We start from the raw sequence: 13,416 nt of genomic DNA, 5'->3' as shown, positions 1-13,416 counted from the left end.
TAACTACGCTTGTTCTGACAGTTAAGATACTGTGTAACAACAACCAGCACCCCTGCTGTTTTCACTTCAGGACTATTAAACACACTTAGTGAGGAGCATTCAAGGGAACTGTCCCATTGTAGTTATCTGCAGCCTTGCAGAGATCAAGAACTTTCTGGACAACAACCTGAACTGAAAATATACCTGTTCTTGGGTCAATGGCTGTGGCTCATGACCTAATAGTTTTGTGACAGACAAATCTCTCTCACGCAGTGATCTTCACAATAAGACACAACTGTTTTCCCCTCATATAATCATTTCTCTATCTACTGTTGATTCTACAACCTATGGAGAGAGCAGTACCTAACTTCTAAGTATGCAGGCTAGGTGTCAGGGCTTCCTTATGGAGTGTGCAGACAGGAAAGCTGGAGGGCACAGGCTGGCTACTCTGTAAGTAAGGCAGTTCAGTCAACAGGAACCCACTGGAAAGGAAGAACCCAGTTTAAACACAAGATTCAGGAAGAGGGAAAGAGACACGGTTCACTGTTGCAGGATAAGTAAATAGGAACTTTGGGTGGGCTACCACTAGGGGCCTATCCTGACCTCCCCAGTTCCTCAGTCTCCCCAACAGGTCTCCTGCAGTGTACGTACTCACCTCTGTGCCTCACTCAGGTGGCAATTCTTCACCCATTTCACTTACACGCTGCTTAGTCCCTCTTTGTGTACACACACACACACACACACACACACACACTCTCTCTCTCTCTCTCTCTCCAGCCTCTTCCAAACCATTCACTTCACAACCACAGCAGTGACAACATCTGAAACAAATAACGAAGCAGCAAAATGTTGAAAATAAAAATAAAGCGGACTTTATTCAGAAGATAAAGATGGTGGTATCAGTTTTGGTTAATAAAGTTGGGCTCAAGTGTTTTAACAGGTCTTTAATGCCATCACAGACTGGCATGCCAACGGCATTCTGAATGCCAATTACAGATTGATGCTATCAAAGCTGATGGAATTTGGACTTCTTCTAAAGTCAGACTACACACATCTTAAAATGGTAAGAGTAAGGAGACTGCTTGGTTCTGAACGTTAGAACACCATAGCGAGCAAGTCCCTCCACATCTCCACAGACCCTAGGGCAGGTTTACAGTCGCCTCTGACAGCTAAAAACTTCAACATTTCAACAAAGAGGGAGGACTGGGGGAACTGAGAAAAATGAAAAGCAAAATGAACCAATGGAATAGGTGCAGGCAGCTGCCACACGTGGCAGACCCAAGTCTAGTCTGATGCCCATTTTCTTCACATTTGCACTGACATTGTCCCAAGCAGACGGTAACTACATTCTTGAAGGAATGTGCCAAGACTCAGGGTGGGGAAGGCCCAGACAGTGAGTAGACAGAAAGCATTTCAGTTGCCTTAAGTGGAACTAAGTGATTAAGGACAAACACCCAAACCATAGAAATAGTAGCTGGAGGTAACTAAAAAGAGGGTTAAAATGTATAACGAGTACAGAATAGCAAGGCACCAAGACCACAATCCAAGCAGCCCATTTCCTCCTCTCCAGCATGAATGCATCTGGGAGAAAGCATTAGTAACAGCACTTGTCAACTGCTTCCCTGGAACAAAACACGGCAAACACGCGGAAGGTTTTGTTTGCATCATGGTTCTCGGTGTACTTTATTCCCCTGCTGTCTCGCTAAGCAGCCCACACAGGACAGAAACGGGCAGCACTGAGGAATGATCAGATTGTTTTTTCCTTTCCCCCAATATTTCTGCCCACCCCCCAGCCCTGCCCCAACCCTATCTAGTATCAGGAATGGTTAGTAAATCTGAAAAAACAGCTAAGATGGAAACAAGGCATTCAGAGGCCTGGGCCCCTCTTCTCACTAGGCTCCTAGTGACTGCTCTGCTCACTCACAACGGAGCAGCTCTCCTTCAAATACTTTTTTTGTACACTGGTTCACAGATCAGATCGGCACTTGACTCTGAACCTGGCACCAAAAGGCACAATATCTGATACCCTGTAAAGAGCGACTACAGATGCTGCGTATGGACAGGCAGACGGAGCCAGTCCCACTCAGGAACAGGCTTAGACAGGGAGGGGAGATGAGGGGACAGTGGAGAAAACCTAAGCCAATACCTTCTACTACAATGGAAATGAAGTGGGAAGGAGGGTCTTGTGTTTTAAATCTTCCAACTACCAGGAAGCAATAAAAACTCCCTTGGTTTCTATTATTATTTCTTTAAAGCAGCATATTCAAAACGCCAGCAAATCTCCTATGTCTGCACAAGCCAAGAGGGCCAGCTCACTGAAATCCTTTCTTATTGCTGAAAGACTAAAATTCAGGGTGCCTTGTTCCCTTGTGAAAGGGAAAATAATTCTGATTTATGGTAATCACAGCACATCACACTTTAAAAAAATACTAAAGCGTGTGAGCAGGGGAATGTCTGACACCATTTTATTCCTCTTCAACTGGAGTGGAAAAATAGAACCTTTTCTAGTGCCATTTTCACCACAGCAGGTGCAGTCAGTGTGTGGGTATACGTGTATACACACACACACTCACACACACACATCTGTCTTACTGGTTAGTTGGTTTTGAAGTGCAGCAGAGACCAGTACCGCATTGCAGTCAATCAAAGAAAAGAACAGAAGGCCAAGCAGTTTCCAAATGGTTATTTTATCAGATCGTTCAACATTAAATTTTCGTCATTTGCAATTCAAAATAGTTACCTGAAGTTTGCGGTTTTGAGTGTGTATTTACTTTTATTGTACATTTGTATTCTAAACTCTTTGGCACAGTTTTCTGGGGGCATTCAGACTGCCACAATGTAAGTCAGGAATGAGCTTGTTTGTGATGCCAATTTTCAAGCATTTAAATTTGGTTTCGGTTGTGGCTTTTTCTGTCTTTGAAGTCTGCATTTTATTTGTAACAACTGTACTTTAATTTTTTCTATCTCCTCTAACTCCAGAGTTTTCTTTTTCTCCCCCCTCCCCCCACAGCTACATTCACAGCTGAACCATAGTATCAGGAAAGGCGCCTTGATGAAAAGATCAGGACAGGAGCTCTGACCATTCGTCAGTGTTTTCCCTAGAATAATTAAAAAGAAACCAAACCAAACGTAAAGAGCGTCTTTCCTCATTTTGTTTAAACATGTCTCTTGTGCTGCATCAGTAGCCAGAACTTCAGTTAGTTTATGAAATGCAACATCAAACCCCTTTGTTTTCTGGGAAAAAGAAACTGCAATGACTTGAAGTTGAGAATGTGGATACCGCCTCACTCACACACACTCATTCTCAGACTGTGAAATCCCCCACGCGCCTTCTAACGGGCACATGCGCAGTACCAAGTGCACCGGTACAGTGAAGGTGGGCTCAAGACCCGGGCTCCATCTTTCTCCTCAGTAGCAAAGGCCAGGCTGCCTTTTACAACACAGCCCCACAGCTGAACCCAGGCCCTCCTCTCCCAAACCTGTCACCCCATTCCGCACCGACCAAGACAGGAAAGCTAGTTCTAGCCTCCCCTGGGAAGAGACTGCTGTTTGTTTTTAATAAGTAAGTCAATCCATTGTTTCTCTGTTCCAAGATGACTGATGTTATGTTTTCTACAAAGTCAGTGCTTACTTAGCTCACTAACAGCGCTGCTGCTGCTGCTGCTGCTGGCTGTGGCAGGATTTTCAATGTGGTGTTCTCAAGCCTCACTCACTCATCCTCTCATTCCCAAACATTCAGCATCCGTGCACACTCCTCACTTCCGGGTTTTTTCAAAAGATTGGAGATTTCCAGTGGGGGTCTCAGGTCATCATCCCAATGGTACCAGATCTAAAAACAAATGGATGAAGAGGTCAATCCTGCAGTCATATACACCCCCAACTCCTACAACTGACTGCCCCTGAGTTTGAATGGGATTTGCCAACTCTCAAAGACTGTATGTTTCGTCTTCCTTTACACCATCTACCTGCTGCCATAAGTAAGCAACTGTTGCAGTCCAGTGGTGAAAGTGCTTACTTGAATGTGAAGTCCTGAGTTCAATTCCCAGCAATCCAAGCAATCAATAAATGATCACTCAAGGCTAGATATGGTGCTGCACACTTTTAATCCCAGCACTTGGGAGGCGGAGGCAGGTGGATCTCAGTGAGTTTGAGGCCAGTCTTATCTACAAAGCAAGATCTAGGCTAGCCAGGCTACATACAAAAACCCTGCCCCGCACCACCGTTTTGATTCGCCGCACCACCGTAGGGATATGAAAGGAACAGAAGCAAAAAAGATATGGGAAAATTTTACTAAGTTCCCAAAATACGTTCAGTATTCTGATCCATGAGTTCTGTTGTCCTTTACAAGGACTCAAATGTTGGGCGTAGAAAAGACAAGGCTACCTGACTAAACCAGGTAGCAGGGCGAGAAAACAGTTACACAAAATTCCACTAGGCAGCCATCACCAAAGGTTGGTAAAGCGCTGCACCCTCCTCCCAGGACCTGAAGGAGTGAAGACAGCTCTTACCAAGCTTGGTTCTTCAGCTTCCTCAGCTCCTTTGTTGCCCACGTAGCCAGGGTCTTGGCTTTGTTAGTCTTCGATCTCCGTCCTTCAGTTAATAGTTCATGGATCATTGGCCTAGCTTCTACTAATTTCAGTACATCCTTCCCAAATGCTGTACACAAGTCCCTGTGCAAAATAAAGATACCTGAGAATGAATGACTTCCTGGCCACACCAGTACCATGTTGATGCTGCCAAGCCAGGCAGAGCCAACTATGGGTTCCTCAGTATCCATTCACTCCCCACCCCACCCCACCCCCGCCCCTCCCTGGTGTTTCAAGACAGGGTTTCTCTGTGTAGCTCTGGCTGGCCTCTAACTCAGAAAGACTGGCCTGCATCTGCTTCCCAAGTAGTGGAATTAAAGGCGTGTGCCATCACCATCCAGAGATCCAGGCCTTTAAGCTGCGAAGCTAGGCCAGTCGTGGTGGCGCACGCCTTTAATCCCAGCACTGGGGAGGCAGAGGCAGGTGGATCTCTGTGAGTTCAAGGCCAGCCGGGGCTACAGAGTGAGTTCCAGGATAGGTGCCATGCTACACAGAGAAACCCTGTCTGGAAAAACAAAAACAAAAAAGAGAAAAGCTGTGAAGCTATATCCCAACATGGTCTCAGGATCTCAGAAGAGGCTGGTGAGGTTGCCCAGTGGGCAAAGCTGCCTGCTGTCAAACAAATCTCTAAGATCCACATGGTTTAGGAGAGAAGTGAATACCTCAAGCTGTCCTCTGACCTCCATACACATACACACATACAAGATAAATAATAATTTTGAAGGGCTACAGTGTGAATCCCTGGGTTCTATCACCAGCACTGCAAAACAAAACAAAACAAACCAACAAACAACACTCTTCTGTGGGCTATTGCCATTCACACTCTGAACATTTTTCTAGCCAGGCAGTGATGGCGCATGTCTTTAACCCCAGCACTTGGGAGGAAGAGGCAGGTGGATTACTAGTCTACATAGTGAGTTCCAGGGCAGCCAGAGATATTCAGAGAAGCCCTGTCATGGGGGGAAAAAAACCAAACAAGCAGATTTTCTCTGTATACACATCTGGTTCTGTGGAAGAAGGCATGACTTACCCTATCAGTCCAGCAGCACATGCTACAACTCCATCTGTATGATCCTCGTCTCCAGCAATGTGATCAATAAAAGACAAAATAAATTCTACTCTGGGTTGTACCAGCATTACATCCGCTATAAAGGAAAGAGGAGGTCTGATTAAACTGTCCCATGTTAGACAGGACTCAGCCTCTTTTCAATATGGCCACTGCTATTCTACCCCAATAGCAAAGTTCCAGATGGATAAGCAGTTATACAGAGTGACAGCAAAAAATGATTCTCATCCTTCAAATGACAGAGGGGATAAGCATTCCTTCTGTAATCATGTGGACACAGGACTTTTGTGGTACTGAAGAACAGAACAAGGCCTTACACAGTAGGAAAGTGCTCCTACACCATGGAGTTTCATCCCACAAGTAGAACACAAAAGGAACACCCTCCACTGTGGGCCTGAGCTGCTCAACAACTGCTGCTCTGGCTGTGGCTGCAATCAGTAAAGAGCACTTCCCCACTGGCCTCATTAGATCCCCAAAAAAGACACAGCTAGAGGTGCAGTTCAGTGGTGGAGCTCTGCTACCACGCCATGTGGCCCTGGGTTTGATCCCCTGCACTCCGCCACCCCTACTACAAGGAAAAAAGAAAGCACAGAAGGAATATCAATGTCTATCTACTGCCTCCCCACCAACCACTGTCTTCACTAGACACCACTTCTCTTTTCTTTCTTCCTATATGGAGCAGGTACTCATTCACCAGTGGGCTACAAAGGTAAGATGCACCCTGGTCAGTGGATTTTGGGAGCTGGGCTATATACTCAACGGTGTACGTTTTCCTGATCTCCCTTCAATCCTTGGACAATTCCTGTATATGCTTCCAAGCAGCTTTCTCGGAGCTCATTCAGATAATCCACCATGTCAAAATCTGACTGGAAGAGACAAAGAACAAAACCTGTCATACTGGCCATCTTAAGAGTTACACCCATCAACAGTCCTTCTGCTCCCATTAGAGCTGGTCTTAGAAGACGATCAACAGTTGGTTCCAAGCTTACCTTGTCCACCTGGGCTTGAGAGGCCTGCTGCAGAGTATTCAATACGACCTCTAGGTATTTTTTAAACTCTCCACCAATGGCAAGAGCAATATCACCAAACACAGACAGAATCTGTGGCTTCACAGACCTGTGGACATTCTCATTCTAACAAGGAAAAAGAAAACAGGAATTTATAAATACCAAGTCTTGTCTGATTTGAAGACCCAAGAAACTTGAGGCACAAAAACTGAGTTACTGTTGGATAAAAAAATTATATATTTACTTTACCATTTCCTCCAAGTGGAACACATTCCTTTAATTAACTTTGCAACAAGCTCACAGGCAGTGTTCTAGGAACCTACAGCTCCTCGTCACAGACCTTGAGATTTAAACTTCTTTGCAACTGATAACTTCTTCAAAATGCTCACCCCCAAGTTCTCCAGGAGCAGCTGCATCACCTCATCACAGAAAGGTAAGATGTTCGACTGCAAGGCTCGGCACAAGTCTCCCACTAAGCCAACAGCGGCCAAACACACCTGCGAAGAGTCAAAGAACTACTTTCCAAACAGAAAAGGCTTCCAGCAGAGTACAGCACTATTTCTACCTAGTCAATGGTCTCTCATCACTCGAACCAGAATCAAATCAGAACACATCCTTCCCTTGTGGAGATTATGGAATTTTAACCAGATTCAGCAAGAGAACTAGCTGCCTGAGTTATCAGTAGGAAAGGATGGTGGTGGCAGACACGGAGAACAGTGCTGCTCTGTAGGGCAGTGGTGACATAACCTGGCAGCTGCCCTTTAATTAGGAATGTTCAGGCAGTCATCTTGTGATCTCTATCTGGCAGATCCAATAACCTGCTTTTCACACGCTACCTCCAGGGCAGACTTGAAGGCTACAAATAATGCAGAAGGGAAACCACTTGGCTTCAGAAACCTGATTCTGTCTGTACTACTCTACGCTGCATTAATGAGAGTGTATGATTGGAGGGCTGCGATGCAGCTCATGGTTTAAGTATTTGCCTAGCATTAGCATGCAACACTCCAATTCTGATTCTCAGCAATGTGAAAACAAACAAAAAACAAAGACACTGTTTTGAAAAGCATACCTACCTGGTACTCTGCATAATTTTTCAATCCAATGCCCAGGAATGGTTTAAAGGCCTCCATGTACTTGAGGAATTCACCACCCAACACTGTTAATGGAACAAACTATTAGCTAATCATAGTAAGAAAGGACACGTGAGGCAAGTAACCCAAAACATATTCACTACTCAACATGCTGGGCAGAATATGTCTTGGTTAATATTTCCATCATGAAGACATTCAAGCTTTCTAACAGCTGGAAGGGCCAAATTCAAATGCCTTAGAGAGAATGCCAATGCTCCTCAGAATGAGATTTCCCTGTAGCTAAAATAACAAAGTAGCATGGACCTTACGGAAAGAATAATTTTTAATTGACTGACTCAGCAATGCTGCCTCATATTCCCTCCTCCACGGGAAGCCAGCTTCAAAACAAGGTCTACTAGTCAATCACAGTGAAGACCTAACAAGCCACAGTCAGGAAAAGCAACAGAAAGGCAGGGGTGTGGGTCAGTGGTAGAGCACTTGCCTAAGATAGGCAAGGCCCTAGGTTCAATCCATAGTACAAAGAGAGAGCAGAGAAAGGCAGACAGAGCTGCAGACCACAGCAGCTGGAATAGGCCTTACCCACCTGACTCCCATCACTCTTGTGGTTATAAGTTTTATCTATTTATTTAAGTGTATGTGTGTGCATAGGCCCCTGGAAGCTAGAAGAGGTACAGGTGTTTGTAAGCCAGCTCACATGGGTGCTAGGACGCCAACACTGGTTCTCTACAAGAGCAACAAGCACCTTTAACCACTGAGACACCTTTCTCGGCCCCGTTTTTGTTATCTTGAGACAAGGTCTCATTCTGTAGCTGAGGTGTCCCCAGAACTCGCAACCCTCTTGTCTCAGCTTCCCACTTGCTTGGATTACAGGTGCGTGCTTTGCTTCCCCCCTACCCCCAGCAGGATTCATGTACCCCAGGCTGGCCTTGAACTTATTATGTAGTCCAGTGTGGCAGAGGATGATGTTGAGCTCCTGATCCTCTTGCCACCGCTAACTGGGAGTTAGGATAACAGATGTGTACCCCTATGCAGTTTATGTTGCTTTGGGGGCACCCAGAGCTTCCTGCTCTTTAATCAAATAATCTGCCAACTGAAGTATATCTTCAGTATCTTTCTGTTCTTTCCCCTGAAGGGACTCACTATGTATCATATACTAGGCTCAAACTCACAATTCTCCTGCCTCTGCCTTTAGAGTGTATGACTACAGGCATGTACTATCACACCTAGTTTTGGACATAGGTTCTTTATTCCAGAAATAGGACTGGTCCTCAAATATGGCCTTAGTAACATACTTAAAGATCATCCCTAATGAAGCATTCCAGAGTTCCAATGTGCTCTTTAATGTTTTAATTGCCCTGAAAAAGTCTGAAGACTGTTCGCCAGAGCAATTTTGTATGGTTAGATATATATATATATAACTACAATAAAAGTCAATCAATTCCTAAAACTCAGGTAATAGTTTATTAAATACCACACTAAGCCCCATTGATCTACTGAAGTCCAAAGAATTGTAATCCAGACCCAAAGGTACCAAAGGCAGGAATAAAACCAGAACCTCTCTTCTGTTTCCTCTGCCCGAAGCAAGAGACAACCTTAACAAAGCAAGTTGACTTTCAAGAGAAGAAGGAACCCCCCGATGGACCCTTTGATGGGTACTACCTGCCCCTGGCAGGCTGCTAGTCTGACAGTGATATAATTACACGTGTCAACTCAACCACCCCTCTCCTGCCCTGAGGACAGTCCCTGTCTCCTGCACACACACTAACCTTCTACCAGAGTGCTAACTGCCATCAGAGCATCTTCTTGCACTCCCCCAGACCCAGCTGTGCTTTGGAACATCCTTAACAGGGAGGCCATGACCACATCCGAGATCTGCAGAGCATCTTGATGCTGCACTTTCCGGAGTACATTCTGTGAAAGGAATAAGAATTCAAGATCTGTTCATTCCAAATCCTCAAATCAGGACACTACGCCTTTTCTTTAAAAAATAAAAAGTTAAGACCCTCCTTCCCCCACCTCCCCCACCCCCAAAAAGCCAAATAGACTTTCCTCAAGAACGAGCACAGCAAATCATCTTCAATCAAAAACTCTTTCAATGATCTTCTATTTCTCAAATCACCGAAACCACACATACACAGAGGAAAAAAAACACCACCTCTGCCGCATAGCAGCACACAACTTTAATCCCAGCACTCGGGAGGCAGAGCCAGGCAGATCTCTGTGAGTTCACAGAGCTGGTGTACAGAGCGAGTTCCAGGACAGGCACCAAAACTACACAGAGAAACCCTGTCTCAAAAAAAAAAAAAAGCGCACCACCACCTCCTCTGCCTGTCAGACAACCAGCAGTACCAGCCCAGTCCTACCAGAGGGACGTGTTATTTCAGCTTACAAAGAGAGTATGTCTTGGAGGTGTTCTCACACAAACAAAAAGCCTACAGCCTTAACTTTTGAAGTAATGGTCAAGAATCAGTCCTGATAAAATGACCCACTCAACTCCTTCCAATTCCAGACACGGTCCCCAAACTGTTCCCCACTCCCCTGTGTGCTCCATCTAAAGTCACCATATCACTGCTGTGTTTGATGAGACAGTTCTAACACCAATCATGCCTTAAATAACAGCACAGGAAGACAAGTGTCCTGACTACAAAAATCCAGTATCTACTTATGCTTCAGATGTCCCACGAGCTTTCCTTTTAGTCTGATAAAAAAGGGTTAAGCAGACACTGACATTTTACTTCAGTTTTTCTAGTCAATCTTTGAAAAGCAAAAAGCACTATCAATGCCACATCACGTAATGTTTCAAAAGACAATGGCCAAGTTAAAGGCTTTTTGTCCATGCAGGGATTGAGCCTAGGGCCCGGCATATGCTGGTGACTTGTCTAAGCTACAATCCTAGCCCTAGGGCCATATTGTTAACTAAGTGAACCACATCTGACCAAGCTGTGCTTGGACAACACCAAGAGTAAAAGCTGTCAACACATGAGGTGTACAGCTGGGAAGGACCATTATTCTGAGGCACTTCCATCTCCGTAAAAGACAAATTAGATCTTTGAGGACAAACACAGTGAGAAATCCCTCTTTCAGGCATAGAACAAAGCACTCTCTGCGCAAAACCCTTGGTCAGAATTATCGCACTATTTCCGATTTCCGTGTGCCCACGAATCTGTCATAATAATAAAATGGCTCTCATCCTTTAAAGTATTAAGTGAGGAGGTTAGAGATTGGAGAGAAGGCTCAGTTGTTAAGAGCACTGGCTGGTCTTCCATAAGACCTGGTTTCGATTCCCAGCACCCACATGACAGCTTACAACCATTTGTAAATTCAGTGCAAAGAGATCCAACATCCTTTTCAGCCTTCATAAACACTTCACCCACATGGTGTACAGACACACATGTAGGCAAAACACCATTAAAAAGAGAAAGAGTGGCCGGGCGGTGGTGGCGCACGCCTTTAATCCCAGCACTCGGATCTCTGTGAGTTCGAGGCCAGCCTGGGCTACCAAGTGAGTCCCAGGAAAGGCGCAAAGCTACACAGAGAAACCCTGTCTCGAAAAACCAAAAGAGAGAGAAAGAGTGAGAAACGGCATCATCATACCTGAAGAGTTGCGCAGAGTAGAGACTGAAGATCATTGAACTGGATTCTATCCGATGTGCTCTGGATATGGGACTGAAGGAAAAGAAGAAATCGTGTTCTAATTAATGGAAACCTTGCACTTGCTCACAATTACCAGGACCATCAGCTAAGTTGCCAGAATGCTAACACTGTGCATTATCACCAGAAAACAGAGACAGACAAATCAGGCAGTAAGATGCAAGGTTTTTGGGGTTTGGTGCTGGTAACTGAACCTAAGGCCGTGCCCAAGGTTGCAAATGCTTCTAAGTCAGAAGTGCCTCCACCTCCCCTCCACCTCCCAGGGCATAACACACCCTGGTCTCACCTCCATCTGAAGCACCTGCTGCAGCCGCTCCATAATGACCAGGGTGGTCTTCTGCACAGCAGGGTAACAATCCTTGGCACTGTTTTTTACAATTTCCATTAGAGATTCATATGCAGAACTTCTCAGGTTGTTCTGATGCCCATCAGGTCTATAAAGACACAAAGCAAAAATCTTAAGGCCTCAATTGAAAATGGACAGAAAAGGAGCTGGTAAAGCAGACAATATTTTTCCCACACCAGGAAACAGAGGTTGAGGATGTAGCACACCCAAAACCATGGGTTCAATCTCTTGTACTATAAAACAGGAAGTAAAAAATGGTATGACAGTAGGCCGGGCGGTGGTGGCGCACGCCTTTAATCCCAGCACTCGGGAGGCAGAGCCAGGCGGATCTCTGTGAGTTGGAGGCCAGCCTGGGCTACCGAGTGAGTTCCAGGAGAGGCGCAAAGCTACACAGAGAAACCCTGTCTCGAAAAACCAAAAAAAAAAAAAAAAAAAAAAAAAAAAATGGTATGACAGTAAACCAGGTTTGAACTTGGCAATAAGATGTCAACGGCCCATGCCAGGTGTGCTGGCGCATGCATTTAACTCCAGCAGAGACAGAGAGGGAGGCAGATCTCTGTGAATTTGAAGTCTACACAGAGAGTTCCAGGACAGCCACAGTTGCTACACAGAGAAACCCTGTCTCACAAAAATAAAAAAGATATCAACAAACCACAGGCATGATATCACACACCTAAAATCCTGGCTCGCAGAGACTTTGCCCAGAGTTGAGACCAGCATGGGCTACAGAGTGGAATCCTGGTCTGTTTCTTTGTTTTCTAAGTAGACAATTTGATAGTATCTACAAACCAAAGGAGATAAATTCACTTGCACCAAGGCTAATGCCCTGAGTTCAGTCCTTGAACCCCAGAGGGTAGAAGGAAACTGACTTGGTAAGGTGCCTCCCAGTCTCCACATGTGCACCCTCACACACAAAGTGAGTATTTTTTAGCCGGACAGTAGTGGCGCACAGCTTTAATCCCAGCATTTGGGAGGCAGAGGCAGGTGGGTCTGAGTTTGTCAGCCTAGTCTACAGAGTGAGTTCCAGGACAGCAAGGGCTACATAAAAAGACTCTTTTTATTTCCTTCTGGATTTCTCTGTGTAGCCCTGGCTGTCCTGGAACTTGCTCTGTAGACCAGGCTGGCCTCCAACTCATAGACATCTGCCTGCTTCTGCTTCCCGAGCGCTGGGATTAAAGGTGTGCACCACTGCCGCCCAGCCAAAAAAAAAAAAAAAACCCAAAACCAAAACCAACCCAAAGTCCTTTGAGCCAATCCTATGCTAATTTATAGGCGCGCTAGTGAGATGGCACTGTGAGGAAAGGCACTCACTGTGCAGGCCTGGCCATCTAAAGTGAGAAGGTAAGCACCACCCCACAAAGTCCCCGCCACCGCCACCACCTTCACATACGTACCACAGTGTCTGTCTACGCACTCCCCAACCCTAAACTCTCCCTAACAATAACCAAAACTCAGAATGGAAGAGTGAGCAGGCTAAAATTTGAGGGCCAAATAATGCCTGAGGGCCAAAAAATTACAGGGTAATTCAAGAAATCGCTTGAGCAGCCACAAAGGAACTCCATCAATGACAGTGACTGATTTGGTGTGGCAATGTGCCACTACTCTAAGACTTCTCACTTATCAATCACTCTGTGAAGAGAGATTTTTACTTTGTTTGGGATATTCTGAGACAGAGTTTCCCATACAGCCT

At 45.3% G+C, this 13,416-nt stretch overlaps 1 protein-coding gene across 1 annotated transcript in view; it reads right to left on the bottom strand.

Annotated features, from left to right (window-relative positions):
• Positions 1 to 828: 828 nt before the first annotated feature.
• Positions 829 to 13,416, bottom strand: part of Kpnb1 (karyopherin subunit beta 1) — a 30,674-nt gene continuing 18,086 nt past the window's right edge. Inside the window, exons 13-22 of the mRNA XM_052756903.1 lie at positions 11,667 to 11,814; positions 11,324 to 11,395; positions 9,496 to 9,640; positions 7,712 to 7,794; positions 7,028 to 7,135; positions 6,621 to 6,764; positions 6,392 to 6,497; positions 5,596 to 5,710; positions 4,488 to 4,649; positions 829 to 3,808 (exon numbers count right to left, since the gene is read on the bottom strand). Coding sequence (XP_052612863.1) covers position 3,808; positions 4,488 to 4,649; positions 5,596 to 5,710; positions 6,392 to 6,497; positions 6,621 to 6,764; positions 7,028 to 7,135; positions 7,712 to 7,794; positions 9,496 to 9,640; positions 11,324 to 11,395; positions 11,667 to 11,814 — 1,084 coding nt within the window. The 3' untranslated portion in view covers positions 829 to 3,807. The remainder of the gene's footprint in view (positions 3,809 to 4,487; positions 4,650 to 5,595; positions 5,711 to 6,391; positions 6,498 to 6,620; positions 6,765 to 7,027; positions 7,136 to 7,711; positions 7,795 to 9,495; positions 9,641 to 11,323; positions 11,396 to 11,666; positions 11,815 to 13,416) is intronic.

This window comes from Peromyscus californicus, unplaced genomic scaffold (genome assembly GCF_007827085.1).
Source record: "Peromyscus californicus insignis strain IS unplaced genomic scaffold, ASM782708v3 Scaffold_3__1_contigs__length_106647218, whole genome shotgun sequence".
Taxonomy (NCBI): domain Eukaryota; kingdom Metazoa; phylum Chordata; class Mammalia; order Rodentia; family Cricetidae; genus Peromyscus; species Peromyscus californicus.
The sequence above is the reverse complement of the archived record's forward strand: the minus strand, read 5'-3'. Positions and strand labels throughout refer to the sequence as shown.